At 43.1% G+C, this 14057-nt stretch overlaps 1 protein-coding gene across 1 annotated transcript in view; it reads left to right on the forward strand.

The window, feature by feature from the left end:
- The window catches only part of STK39 (serine/threonine kinase 39), a 1578058-nt gene that overhangs the window by 1112511 nt on the left and 451490 nt on the right, over nt 1-14057 (forward strand). The window contains exon 13 of the mRNA XM_078681624.1: nt 7205-7269. Coding sequence (XP_078537750.1) covers nt 7205-7269 — 65 coding nt within the window. The remainder of the gene's footprint in view (nt 1-7204; nt 7270-14057) is intronic.

A 14057-nucleotide genomic window follows, 5' to 3' on the forward strand; every position in this document is an offset into this window, starting at 1 on the left:
AGGGTATCATCTAGTGCAAAACAGATATCCAACTGTTTTGGTTTTGTAAAGTCTCTATATTGGAGAGACCAATAGGTTAGTCCTCTATGGCCTTTAAATTTGTGTAGGGTAGCAGAAATGTTGTTTGGTCTTAATGCAACTGCGAAAAACACACCCAGAGATTAAAAAAAAGCTAATTTAATAGACATGTTTGCTGGCATCCCAACCACATTTGAAAAGAGGAAACATAGCAGAATATGAGGAGCCTGGATTGAAGTTAGGACTTCCAAGAATTATTAATTCACTGGGAGAGTACTGTGCATGTACATGGTTAACGAGGCATATATTCTTGACTCCATTTGTGTGTAACTTATACATATTTGATTTTCTGACTGATTGGAAAACGAAAGGAGCATTCCACCTAAACTAGTTGAGGAGCGAATTCCTGCTTGGTTGTATGTGGGTCACACCATCATACCGGGTTGACCACCAGTCGGCCAACAAACAGTACTCCCTGTTTAGAAACGTACTTAAACTGTAACTTTCAACGTACAGATTTAAACTGTAAATCAAATTTAAACTGTAAAATTGTTCACCATACTGATGATATTGACTGATAGGGGATTAGGAGGAACCCTTATAATGGTACATACATATGTACAAGAAATGATAGATGAAATATTAAATAATCTCCAGTGACGAAAAGAGGCAGCAACTACCCCAACGAAAATGTGGTTGCATTTTAACCATAACTCTGATGCCTCACCTGTATATCCTCTAAAGATATCTTTATAAGGGCAAGATGAGTCTTGCTTTGTTTTCGCAGCATTTACGCCAGCCCATTGATAGTGCAAAACAGGTTGAATCTTTCTAATAGTAGTTACAAGCCTTTGGGTTTTTTTGACACTAGGAGGGTCTCATTAGTAAATAACAGTGCCGGGATCTTTACACCTCATAGAACCGGGTACTCATTTACTCTTTCCATTAGAAAATCAACACACCTGTTAATAAAAAGTATAAAAAGTGTTGGGAAAGGAACAATTCTTTGCCTGATACCCTTGTCAACTGGAATGCGGTCTGTTAATTTGCCCTTAAGGCCCCATCTTACTTGGGCATAATTTCTGGTGTGGAGCCGGACAATAATTTCTAGTAGCGCAGGAGGGATACCCATGTCCCTCAAGAGTTTATCTTTGGGAACCATATCGAAGGCAGCCTTGAGATCCACAAATGCTACGTATAGGCTCCATCTATTGAGGTATGATATTCCACCTCAACATCAAGAACCTAAAGACTTGTTCTGCGGTACTTATTCTTGGACAAAATCTTGCCTGGAAAGGGGGCAATATATTTGTATCCTCCAGCCAAGTGTTTACATGGCCCAGGACTTGTTTGCATAAGATCTTCTGGACCATATCAGGATTATTGGCTGCTAATTTGCCAGAACCAATCTCACGCCTTTCTTATGACTCTTTCTGCTCCCTTCCAGGAATCAGGGATAGGTACTCCTGCTGCAATGGCATTACAGATACGATTTAAATATGCTGACCAGATCTCTGGCGCAGATTTAAACATATCTTTAGGGATCTTGTCTGTCTCAGGGGTCTTTCCAACTTTCAATTCAGAGATAGCCTTGTATCTCTGCCAGGGTAAATACCAATGTATTATTTGGGAACTCTTTCCGGGGCCTAGGGCAATCTAAACCCATACTAGATTGGTCCTAAAATAGCAGCTTCTGCTTGGTATTGGATAGCTTGCCCTTGCCATAAAGAAATTGAAAATTGGCCACCCAGTTAATTGGTAGGATGTTAGCCTCGGGTCTCATTATATCCGACTTGCATCCATGGCTAAGTATGTGCCAGAACGTGGCTTGATTTTTAGTTTGAATGGCTTCTAAGGCATCCCCCCAATTAGGAAATCCCAGGTTCTCTTGCCATTTTCAAGGGTTGCTTTGTACCTGATCCTTGCTTCCTCGATTAAGGGTTGTTGGCCATTTTTGATAAATTTAACCAGGTAGGTTCTAGCCTCTCTACACTCTTTATTATACCAAGAGTTATTATTATAATGCATATGGTTGCCATTTCCTATAGTCTTCTTAAAACAAATAATCCTGAGTGCGGAGAAACAATCGCTGTGGGGCTCTGTTATGTCCAGGAGAGTAAGACCGTGATCACTCATTGATGCCAAAGGGCTCTAAACAGAAAAGTATTTGGCTTAGAAGGTCAGGATTAGAATCAATAATATTCCATCTGACATTTATCCTATTGTTGGTAACAGCCAAGGCACCGTTGGGAAGATCTCTAGCCAAATCTGCTGGAACAAGGCTGCCCTCAAGAGTTAAAAACAGGGGAAAGTGGTCGCTTTCATATCTGTCCCAACCCTCATATCAATCCACGCAGGCCACAAACGGAGGTCCAAGAGAAAGTAGTCAATGTTGCTTCTATAGAGTCCCCTTCTAAATGTAGATTCCCTCTTTAGGTCCAAAGGGGGATGGCCGTTACAAGTTCTCAACTGACGTGAGAGGGAAAGATCTATCAATTGTAAAGCAACCTTGGAGGTGGATAGGATACAACCTTCTTGCTGCTGGGTAATGTCATGATGGCCATCTTCATCGCTAGCTATATCTCTAATGAAAACTGAAGGTTTGAATGATATGTTAAAATCGCCCCCAATTATAATAGCGGTATTTCTACTAGGAACAGGTAGGTATTCTCTCAGGTTGGTTAGAACCTCCAAGTTTATGGCTGCTGGAGTTTTCCTATTGTATACATAATACAAAAATGTTGCAACCCCAAGATGTCTTATAGTTAATGCTTAGATGTTTCACCTGGCGCCCTAGCATAATGCTGACCCAAACTGTAAGGCCCTACGAAGCTCTGTCAGGGAGAGTCTTCTGTGCTGGGCAGAAAAGGCTTTAAAACCATGCCTATCAGAAGCGTTAAGTCCCAAGTCTATTGAAACATGATAATATCAGCCTTGTCAAAGAAAACCCCCAGACCATTTTAAACAGTTTGCATTTTAGGCTGGCAATTTTCCAAGATATCATCGTCAGGTAATGAGCCCCCTGTACATAGTTGATTGCGCCCCCATACAGGGTAAGGTCAGTGTTGGCAGGAACCCAACCTGAAGAGCACCCGAAAGTGTCTCACCATTATCTAGATCAGGGTAAGAAATGGTAACAAGCTGAGGCAGTTAATTTTGTGGTTTAAGTAATGGGACTATCTTAGGCCCCAGTTAGTCTAGCCCATCAAGATTACTTAAAGCACAAAACCTGTTACTGAGTGCAAGCTGTGACGAAAAAATTACATTGATTACAAGAACTCAATTGGGCATCTGGTGCGTTGGATTTATATAATAATCCTAGTGGGAGGAAACATATGTTGGTGTTCATTTGACCAAATGTCATCTGCGATCTCAGCAAGTTTCTTACAGATTCAGCACAATACAGTCCCAGACTATATATATATTTTTTTGACTGGCACACCCTACCCACCCTTCACACCATTATTATCTCATTTATACTTGCAGGGCTGAAATGTCATTGCTTAGTAAGCCAGCATTTAACTTACAGACCCTGTGAATATGGTATACCACTTTACAAGGGACTTACAGTAACTTAAATATGTCAACCAGGTATACACCCATTACACACATGTTTAGGGAAGAAGCACATGCACTTTAGCACTGATTAGCAGTGGAAAAGTGCTGAGTCCTAAGGGTAACAAAAATGATACAGCAAAACGTGGAGGTAAAAAGCAGAAAGTTTGGGGGAAGACCACCCTAATTATGCTAGGTCTAATAGATCTACTGCCACACTTCTCCTTGTTCCCAATTCCATTGAGGCAGAGTGTTTTTTTTAATTAAAAAGTTGTGACCCAGATTTTGAGTTGCGGTTGTAGGGAGGTTGATATCTGACTATATGGTTATCCCTATTTTTTTTCCTGGTGTTTTGCTGGTTTTCGACTTAGTTGGCCTGGGACCCTGCTATTCAGGGCCCCAGTCTATCTGCTTTCTCTATAAAATGGACTCCATGTACTTTAGGTACATACCAGATTTGTTACTGGGTCACGCGTGTGAGCCCCTGTATAATGTACCATAGGTACCCAGGGCATAGGTGCACCCTAGGCCTACCAGGGGCTGCAGCATGTATTGTGACACCCCTGGTTTGCCTTCCAAACTGACACCACAGGTCTGTTCACACAGCCTGGGTAAGGTGGTGTAATCACCCCTTACTTAGATATAGTATACCTATTTCTATGTATACATATAGACACATATACACCTATAAGTCACTCCTATGGCAGGCCTTAACAATCCTGGAGGCAGAGTTCTTGGTTTTATGTGAGAGAGTGCCCTAGCTTGAGCTGAGCCCCTCTGCAGCTTTCAAAACCATCTCCTTATAGCTGTTCTATGAAACAGCCATACCATATACTCTTAAGTGCATTATAATCCTCGCAGTTAATGCTAACTTTGGTTTGGCTTTATCAAAACATGTTGTGTAAGGTGTCAAACACTTTGGAATACTACCCCCCCCCCCCCCCTACCGCCAGTTCTGGTGGCGGGGTAGCATTCCACCCATTCTAGAGGGAGAAGACATGTAGTTACTAGTTTACCCGGATAAAGTTAAACAGAGCCTCAGCATCACAAAAAGGAAGCTGCTGCCACAGATACGAGTCTGACCTCCTGTTGCTGGATGAAACTCTGGCAGAGAAGGCCTGGACAATAGGTTTCCTGTCCAAGGAGGTGCTGGAACCACCCCAGACAGGCTTTTGTGTATTGGGGCAGAGAGGGCTGCATTCAGTGAATGCTTTCCAGACACTGCCTGGGGCACACAAGGTGCTCCATGCATTTTCCAGTTGAAACCGGTTGCAGGGGCACTCTGCCCCAGCTCTGGCGTGAAACTGGACAAAGAGAAAGGGGTGTAACCACCCCTTTCCCAGGTCCACCCATAGGAGGGACCATAAAGGTAGTCCAGCCCCTAAACTTAGTATAACTATAGGAACCCAGTCCCTAGGACTTTAGATTACCCTGGACAAAACTTTGAAACATATATCCTGAACCTTCGACATTCCATTTTGACTGGAAGATGCAAGACATCTCCCTTGTGGTCAAGGAGTGACCACCCTGTTCAAACAGGCACCAACAGCAACTTTGCCAGTCTGCATTTTCGAGGCTCCCGCCGGATCCTGAAGAATCAGCGACACAGGACACAGACTTCCAGACATCTCTGACCCCGACCTTCGCTCACAGCAAAGCTGAGACCCGTGGCAGACACGAGAGACGTGGGACCGGAACTCCTGGACATCCTGCATTTTGCAAGCTGCACTCACTTCACAAGGTAACTCGAAGTCGTGCATTGGGGTGCTTGAAGCCCCAGACCCGAGTACCAAAGCTCAGAGGCCCCCACTCCACGAGGGACTTGTGGGCCCCGCTTTTGCATTTCAGCTTGAGCGTCTTCATGGTTCCTAGTCCGTTGGCTAGTGAGCCCCCCGCAGACTTCCTTTTGAATCTAACTTACTTTCCTGGTTGCTCCAGTCTTGCTCCAACTTCCCTGCAAACGAGAAGTTCCTCAGACCTTGCTGGTCTGCACTGAAGCCAATCTCGACATCCTGCGTGGATTGCGTTTGCCAAGGCTTGCTGGGTCCAGTCCGGATACCGACACCGCAGTCAACTAGATCCTTTGTGGGATAGCTAGAATCCAGCTCCTGGTTGTCGTCGGCGCTTCTGGTCCTCGTGGCTGAAGAGACAAACTTCACATCTTCACCTGAAATCACCCGACATCTGGTGGCATCTTTCTGTCGCCGCCCTGGTCACTGGCGAGTGACCCAGACTCTGTCCATTCTGCTTTCAGGTTCTACTGATCTTTGATCCACCCTTGGATCCACCCGGACACTTTTCCTCTGGTCGCCTGCAGCACTCCTTTGCAGCTCTCCATTGAAAACAACGACGAAACCCGACACGAAAAGACACCTATGCACCCGGCTTCCCTGGGAGAGGTAACATGAGTACTCCGGTGCTCCCGTGGGTCTTGACTCTCGAAGTGTCCTAGATTAAAAGGGTTCCATCGTAGTCCATCAGGAAGTGTCCTTAAATTGTAAATTTGTAACTTGTTTGTTTCCCATAGAAAGTCAATGGTAACCCGTGGCTGTGTTTAGACACTGCACGCGTCTCCCGTGGGCTTCCTACTTCCTAACATTTGGTTGTTTAGAGTAGCCCCAGCGATTCCACAGGCCCCAGGCCTGCTTTCTAATTCTCATGTGGTTCTTACACCACTATTTTAGTGTATGGTTTGTGAGGCCCATAGGGCATAACGTATCCTGTGCAACTTATCGTATGCTAATTGAGTAACTTGTATTGTACTTTTACCTATGACCTCATAAAGAGTGCAGAGGGGTTGTGTTTAGAATAAATACATATATATTTGATATATACCTTGTGTGGTGTCCTTTCATTTGGTACTCAAGGGATTATAATTGGTAAAACAACTTGCTTAATACGCTCTCTGAAGTCTTAGCCTGATGACTGCTGGTCCCTGCTACCACTAGGATAGCTTTCTATAAGGTTGAGTTTACAACCACCATCAATAAGGGTCGATTAGACTGGTGCAAGGTGCCCACTAGAACTAGTGGACATCATATGCCAGGCTAACTTCTCACAGCAGCTGCATCCCTTTTTTGTCACAACTCTAACACAAAATCTCATCTGTTAAACATAGTAATGCGCCCAAATATGCTCATGATACTCCTGCTAAACATAGTGCGAGGTCTTAAGATCTGATGTCCCTTTTTGTGAATTCACGTCTTGTGAGGTCTTGGGTTGTGATGCCACTTCTTGTGATACCATGTGTGATTTCACACTTCGTGAAGTCACATGCTGGGATGTCACGCACAATGATTTCACTTGCATACTGCCTAACATAGTTGGTCCCACTACCTCTGTTTTTTGGGACTTGTGCCCTGGCACTAGTCGAGTACAGAATTAATTCAAATGATGATTGCCAAACCAAAATATGTAATTTTGAAATCACTTAGAACACCAATAGGAAGAATGTGCCAAAATGCCTAGCATAATTGTGTTACCCTTCTCCCCTGACCAATTTCCTAACAAAACTGCGGGTAACTACCGTCACAAAAAACATGTTTTTGTGGGATTGCAGGGAATTCCATTTGAGGGTGCTTTTTTGCTATAGTGCTTTTGAAACTGAACATGCTACTTTTGTTTCTTTCAGACAGAACCAGTCGAGAGTCAGAACTGCGAGGTTTCATCTGCGTTGAACCTGGTTTTACGACTGAGGTAATGATTACAGCTCATGCAGTGGCGTCTTTGTTTCGCGTGTTTGTCCTGTTTCCCTTACTTATGCCCCATTAACATTAGGATGCATAAAACACAATCGTTAAACACTGGAATTGCCCGGCGTGGCCAGTTTAAGGTTTGTAGCTCCAACATAATGCCGATCATAATTGGCTAGTGAGAAGCGGGAAAGGCACCGTCCGAAAATGGATGTAACTTGGGGCTAACGGCTTTCTTCATTAGGCTTTCCTCCCTCTCCTTGTGCGACTCGCAGCGAGGGATTTTTAATGAATTCCCTTCACACTTCAGCAGTCAGTCCGTGGCAGAAATAAACCGTAAATGTATATTACAAGTTGCATGCGCAGGGTATTTCTCACGGGCAGGCTTGATCAGCTACTATGGCATAATGACAGATATTTTTTTTCCCAGCGAGAACACGACCGAAGCTTTCGAGAAAGGGGGAGAGAGTGTTTCTCAGCCCAGTTGGTATCTGGTAACAGAATCCCGTCATTAGATCTGAGAAATGCGTGTTTAGCACCGTGTGAGCCCTTCAAGCTCGACGGAATGCGTTTCTGGAACATGGTAGCTTAAAGGTTCCTTTGTATGCGTGTCGTTTTGATCGTAAAAGCGACGTTCTTTGTCTGTGATACGTGTGCATCCGTCTCATGCAAATGAAGAGCTGATGAATTAGCCTCGCCAGTGACATCATCGTCTGTTGCCATGGGGAAGGATGTGGCTTGAGAGATGATGTGCCAGAGAATAGTGCAGGAAAATATACTTTTTTTTTTCTTTCGACGCGAATTTATTGCACTACTCCTTGGTGATAACGGTGGAATTCTTAATGAAGAAGTCACCCTGCAGGCTTTGTTTACATAATCACTTGCACACGTCATGGGTGAATTACTGGCTTGCTGAAGTGATAATAGATATTGGACCCATTGCGTTCTGCTCTGCAGTCTCACAGTAGCATATTGTCAACAGCTATCCAATTCTTTTAAACATTTGTTGCTCAATATCTTTGTATTTTGGGTAGTTTTCAGACGTTTCTTGGTATTGCTCGGTCTTAAAGGGCCACTCCCACGTGCTTGATTTTGGTATCACACTTCCCTACTTGAACTCCTAGGAACTTTTATTTGTATATATAATCTAGAAGTTGGGAGCGAGATCTCCATCCTTGATGTCTTTCTGCAGTGCACTATGGGGGGGTGGGGATACAGGGATGGGGGTAATGCTCAGTAATTATGGCAATAAACAAAACTCTTCATATTTTCCTCCATTTTCAGGGCAAACTTATAACAGGTGCTATTTATCACTGCCATTAAATACCACACTTGGTGGTGTTAGATTTTCTTTGGTGTGATGAATACCAAAATATGTGCCTTTGCACAGTTAAGGTATTTACTTATTGCTTTATGAAATTGCCAAGTACAAACTAAGTAATCACTGTACACATTTTTGATATATGCTTTGCATTACTTTTGTGAACCGACTGTGTGAGTTACCTAAATGGTGCTCGGTAATTGTGCATAGCTCACCTTTGAATTATGCGGTTTTCAGATTTTTATTAAGCTATAACATATACAATGTGTGGTTCACAGTAAAATGTTCAACTGGAGATGACAGAAACTACGTACATTATTTAACAATGATTTTTTCAATAAGTCATTTGTTTTAACAAGGTGTGTGCAAAAAAATGCATACTTTCCCTTTGCGAATATGACCAACATTTTGGGGAAATTACGTGAACCACAAATCTGGCATTTAGTGCTGGTTTTTAGTATGCCATGAGTTCACCCGTCAATTATGTACAGGAGGGTGCATGTTGTGCACAGAAAAACGGTGCTGCATCACACATGGCCAACAGCTGCTGGAGTTCTGTTCAATCAAGTTGTTCCCATGCTCCTGCAATAAGATTCGTCCCCGAACACATGGAAAATTAGGCGATGTGACATAATGGTGTAATTTTGGGCATTTTACGTATGGTGAAATGCTGTAAATTATGCAAGATTACGTTGGTTTTACATAAATGTCACCTGCACATAGTTGTACCGGAAATGGGACAATAATGGAGCACGCAACACAGGTTTATTTCTATTGTTTTGTTTTGTTGACTCCATTGAACTCCCTTGAGGCCTGTCTTTTTTGACCAAAGGAGACCTAAACCTTAGAAGGAAGTTTGCATTGATCTTTTTGAGATCACCACTATCAATGTCCTCCTAAAGGTTGGTCCCACTTAGGGCTGTAGAGTATCTGGCCGGCAACACGCAAATACAACTTCTCCCTCAGTCGAAAAGAAGCTCAAGTGGGCAAAGGCCTGACATGAGTTCAGTAATATGTCATTACACCTGCCTTACCGCTGCACTATGGGGGTTAGGGGCTAAACCAGCCACATTGTTGTGGGCGCATTCTCCTCTCATTGCCGGTTCTACTAATTGGATTTTTGTTGTTTTGGTGTCAAGTAATTCTTTACAATTTACTCTAACCACAGTTATGTTCCATCAGTTTTGGCCCGCATTATTTTAATCGGGGTTTTGGCTGATTTTATTGCATCAGATAAATGCTTGTTTGTTATACACTCTGCACAACCTCGAACTGCGATCCCTGGCGACATAGGTGTTTGCACAACGATCAGTAAAAAGTTGGGGCAAATCAAAGCCTTGGGAAAGTTAATCAGATTCACTGTAATTACCTATTTACTGTAATTAAGGAATCACATAGATTTTTGTGTAGCTACTTCTGTGTTCCTTTTCTCTTTTCATTGATCATGCTGGCATAATGGCTTTTTTTAGATTTAGGTAGCGAGGAACAAAACATTTTATTTGCTCCTTTATACAGTTCGTGGTGCTAGGAATCCAATCTTGCCAGATAAAGAGTATGACTACCTCGTTATATATAGGGTTAAATTGTTTGCATGTTAAAGTAGAAAGCTACACTTTCTAATTAGAGGAGTATGAAGTTCAGATGTGAAATGATTGCAACTGTGCAAATTGTAGTCGCACGTTGTTTTTAACAGAGAAGGGCAACTTTCGTGGAGCTTTGCATCAGCCAGAAACTGTTTTAGCTACAAGGAGCAATAAGCATTTGCAATGCAATTGGTCTCGCATTTGTGAAAGTTAGAGCTTGTAAATGACAATATTTTTACTTATGTTTTTTTGTTTGCAGTGGAGTGGATGAATGTTGTTTGTAGTGGAATTAAGTGGTTCGATCTGAAATTTTTAGTTGTGTAATTTTGTGGGGTTTAATTGTGTGGTGTGTAGTGTATTTGTGTAGTGGAATTATGTGGCGTGGTGAATAGATAGGGGTGACCACTGTAAAGAATAGATGGAAAGGAAGATTGAAAGGGATAGGTAAGTTGTGCATGAAGTGGTGAATGATCTCCAGACAGAGTAGAAGAAACAGTATGTGAAAAAGCAAGGAATAACAGGAGAAAAGGTTATAGAGGCATAAAGAGGCTGCGCTTGTGTACGCAGACGACACCAAAAGAAGAGGACAGTGTGTGTTTGGGGTCCAAACTTTTTTGAAACGGTATGGTAAAGAAACAGTGCTGAAAGACCTGAAGTGAACCAATATGAGAAATGCTGGGTCAGTGCATTAGAGGGCGAGAGAGTGGTGTGAAAGAGATATAAAGAGAGTGAGTAGTGGGAGGCGCAGCTGTGGGGGACTTAAGAGGTGGACCTGTGCGAGGATGTATAGGAAGGTAGCACGTGTGAGCAGGTAGTTTAGAGAGGAGACAGGCAGTGTGAGGGATGGATGTGAGCTGGCAGTGTAATTGTGAGATGAAAGGGGTAGTGGCAGTGTGAAGGAGAGCTGAGAGGGACAGTGTGTGTGTGTGTATGTGTGTGGGTGTGGGTGTGTGTGTGTGTGAGATGATAAGGTTTGTAGAAGTGCAATGTAGAGATTGGTTGCTTTATGCAGTTTTGGAGTCATAATTGCTAATACTCAGCACTTTGAAGGAGAGACACCCACCGGCGTTTCCATGGCTATGACGCATCAGTGCAATTCTGCCAACAGCCACACACACAGAACCACACAGGTGCGTGGCAGGAATACGGTACAAGCTGTCTTACATGCTGGTTAAATAAAACCACACACTGGGGTGTCTGAAGCAGTAATGCATCACTGGAATTCAAGTCTACTGTTAGCCACAAATATGGAACTAGAACAGGGTGTGCAGCAGGAATGCGCTATCCCCACTCACACCTGCTGTTTAAGAACAGCCGCCCCCACGCACTAATGCAGTTATTAACCGTTAGTGTTTAGAACCCCATTGGACTTACCCACATTCAAATATCGTGCATTTGATGCAGCCTTCTGGTGAGAGATAACATGTACACTTCCCCCTCTAGCTGCCTTGGCTGGTACCTTCTCTGTGAAATCGGATTCTCTACCAGCCAATGACGGCTGAAGGGCAGAGTATGCATTCATTTCCCCAGAGACCTCAAACTATTTTGACACTGCTTTTTTCCCCTCTTTGGGAGTGGTGAGAGAAGGCGTGACTATGACTAATCCCCGCACAATTCGATTTTTGAGGAAACCATAATTTCAGAAAGCAAGGCAACTAACTGAATGACCAGTGAGCAAGATGCAGCAAAATAATAAGGCACCTACCTTACTTCAATTTTTGTTCATATTTGTGGATATGCAGTCACTGCTAGTCCTCTTGCCGGTGCAGTCGCGGCTTCACTCCGCTCGGTGGCAGTGCTGAATGTCTGCTACCGTTTATAGCCTGGCTGCTGACTGGGTTGGGAGGGCCAAGCCTCTGTTGCAGACCTTTGTCTCATTGGTTCTGGCAAGTTGCACACCCTTACCACTTGCAATTGGGAGGTCGCCCTGCTGCCCCTAAAGCAGCTGCTTGTCATGCAGACTGGCTACCTGGCAGCTGCAGCTAATATAGCAGCAGATACAACCTGTTCTTGGATGGAGAGTCATGAGTACTGGGTAGGGTTATCAACTACATCAGCAGGGGGGTTACTCTAACCACAGGAAAGGCATAGCGTGTTCAGGAGTGCTACGCTGTGCAAAACAAAAGAAAGGTGCATAGTCGCCACGCTTTGAAGATACTGCATCATGTGCCACGCTGACGAAGGCATAGTGTGTGCAGGAGTGCCACATCGTGCAAAACAAAAGAAGGGTGCGCGGTCACCATGCTTAAGGATAACGCATGGCATTCTGTACTGATCAGGGCATAGCACATGGAGGAGTGCCGCACAATGCAAAACAAAAGAAAGGAGCACGGCCACCATGCTTAAGGATAAAGCATGGTACGCAAACAAATGATAGACGGAATGCTGAATAAATCATGCATTTGCCCCCAGTCAACCAATCTAGGTTAAATCCATTGTTCTTTTGCTCACCATGCCACCCCAGTTTAGACCTAGCCATATCCAAATCAGTTGTGTCCCTGTTCCTCATGGGATCAGTCCAACCCAAACTGACCCCCAGGTCCTCCCTGGTCTGGAAACAGCATCCTGGGACTGGTTTCAGGTTATTACCCCTCATCAGACAGTCTAGCTTGAATCCAGTGGAATAGTGAACAATGGACCCACGTTTGGGCATACCAATCCCAAGTCGGGCGAAAAATGCTATGCAAACAAATGATGAACGGAATGCTGAACAAATCATGCATTCACCCCCAGTCAATAGATCTGGGTTAAATCCATTGTTCTTTTGCTCACCATGCCACCCCAGCTTAGACCCAGCCGTATGCAAATCAGTCTTGACCCTGCTACTTGCAATTGAGTTACACCTTCCTGTTATGGCCAGGGAAAGAGATGGAATACACTTCATTCTAACACAAAGAGGGATTATATAATTCTGTGGAGAAAAAATTATTTCGGCCCAACTGTATTAAGTATGGCATTATTAAAACACCAGTTCTGAACATCAATTTTCCGCATCAACTACGGTTCTCTATTTACCCATGTTTGACACAGAATTTCAGTCCACTTTGCAAGGACTCTGTAAAAAAAAGTTATTTTAATTTCTTAAATGACTTGGTTTGAGGGATTACCTTTTTCCTGTTTTTGTATTTTTATGATGGAACAACTTCAATTTTGTACTACTGTTACTATTAATAACTAGATAACCTTTTTTAGACAACATACATAAAGGAAACATTGCTGCTTAGAAGCGGTGCATATTCTCAAAGAAAATAAATTTATATGGGAGACTGTTTTACTGCTTTCCACATTGAAGTGTCACCAGACTGGATAGTTATCAAAGAAGACTGTATTCTGGCTGTAAAGAAAAAATTGGGAAAATAGGATTTCTTTAGAGATTTCATGATGTCTTTGATGATGTCAGTGGTGAGGTGATACTTTATGTGACGGTTAGATCAACAGTACTAACATTTCTGACATTGTCTGCAGTTTAAACATTTTTTATAAAGGCTAGTGTTATTACACCCTGAAACATTGACCTTTCCTTTAAATACTCCTAGGACAGCAGTATGAATTCCGCCTTATTTCCCGGCGTTTTATTTGCAGAGACAGCTAAATGTTAAAAGGGACAATGCAGAGGTCTACAACAGAAAATGAATATGAAGCTATGCAATTGTTGCTGAGTGATGTGTTGTTTCTTAGTGAGATTCATTGGTTGGAAGTCAAGACTTTCATGTCTGATTCAGTCACTGAGAGGGTGTGTTATATGTACAGGCTAATGTTGCAATGTATTACTGTTTTATAAGGGGGATAAGCAAATAAAATATTGTTTCTGTATCGGTGTACGAAAAATACGACCCTGTTTCTTTTAAGTGAAGAACACAATCCTCTGGGGCTGTTCACCAGATTAAT

Source organism: Lissotriton helveticus, chromosome 3_1 (genome assembly GCF_964261635.1).
Source record: "Lissotriton helveticus chromosome 3_1, aLisHel1.1, whole genome shotgun sequence".
Lineage (NCBI taxonomy): Eukaryota > Metazoa > Chordata > Amphibia > Caudata > Salamandridae > Lissotriton > Lissotriton helveticus.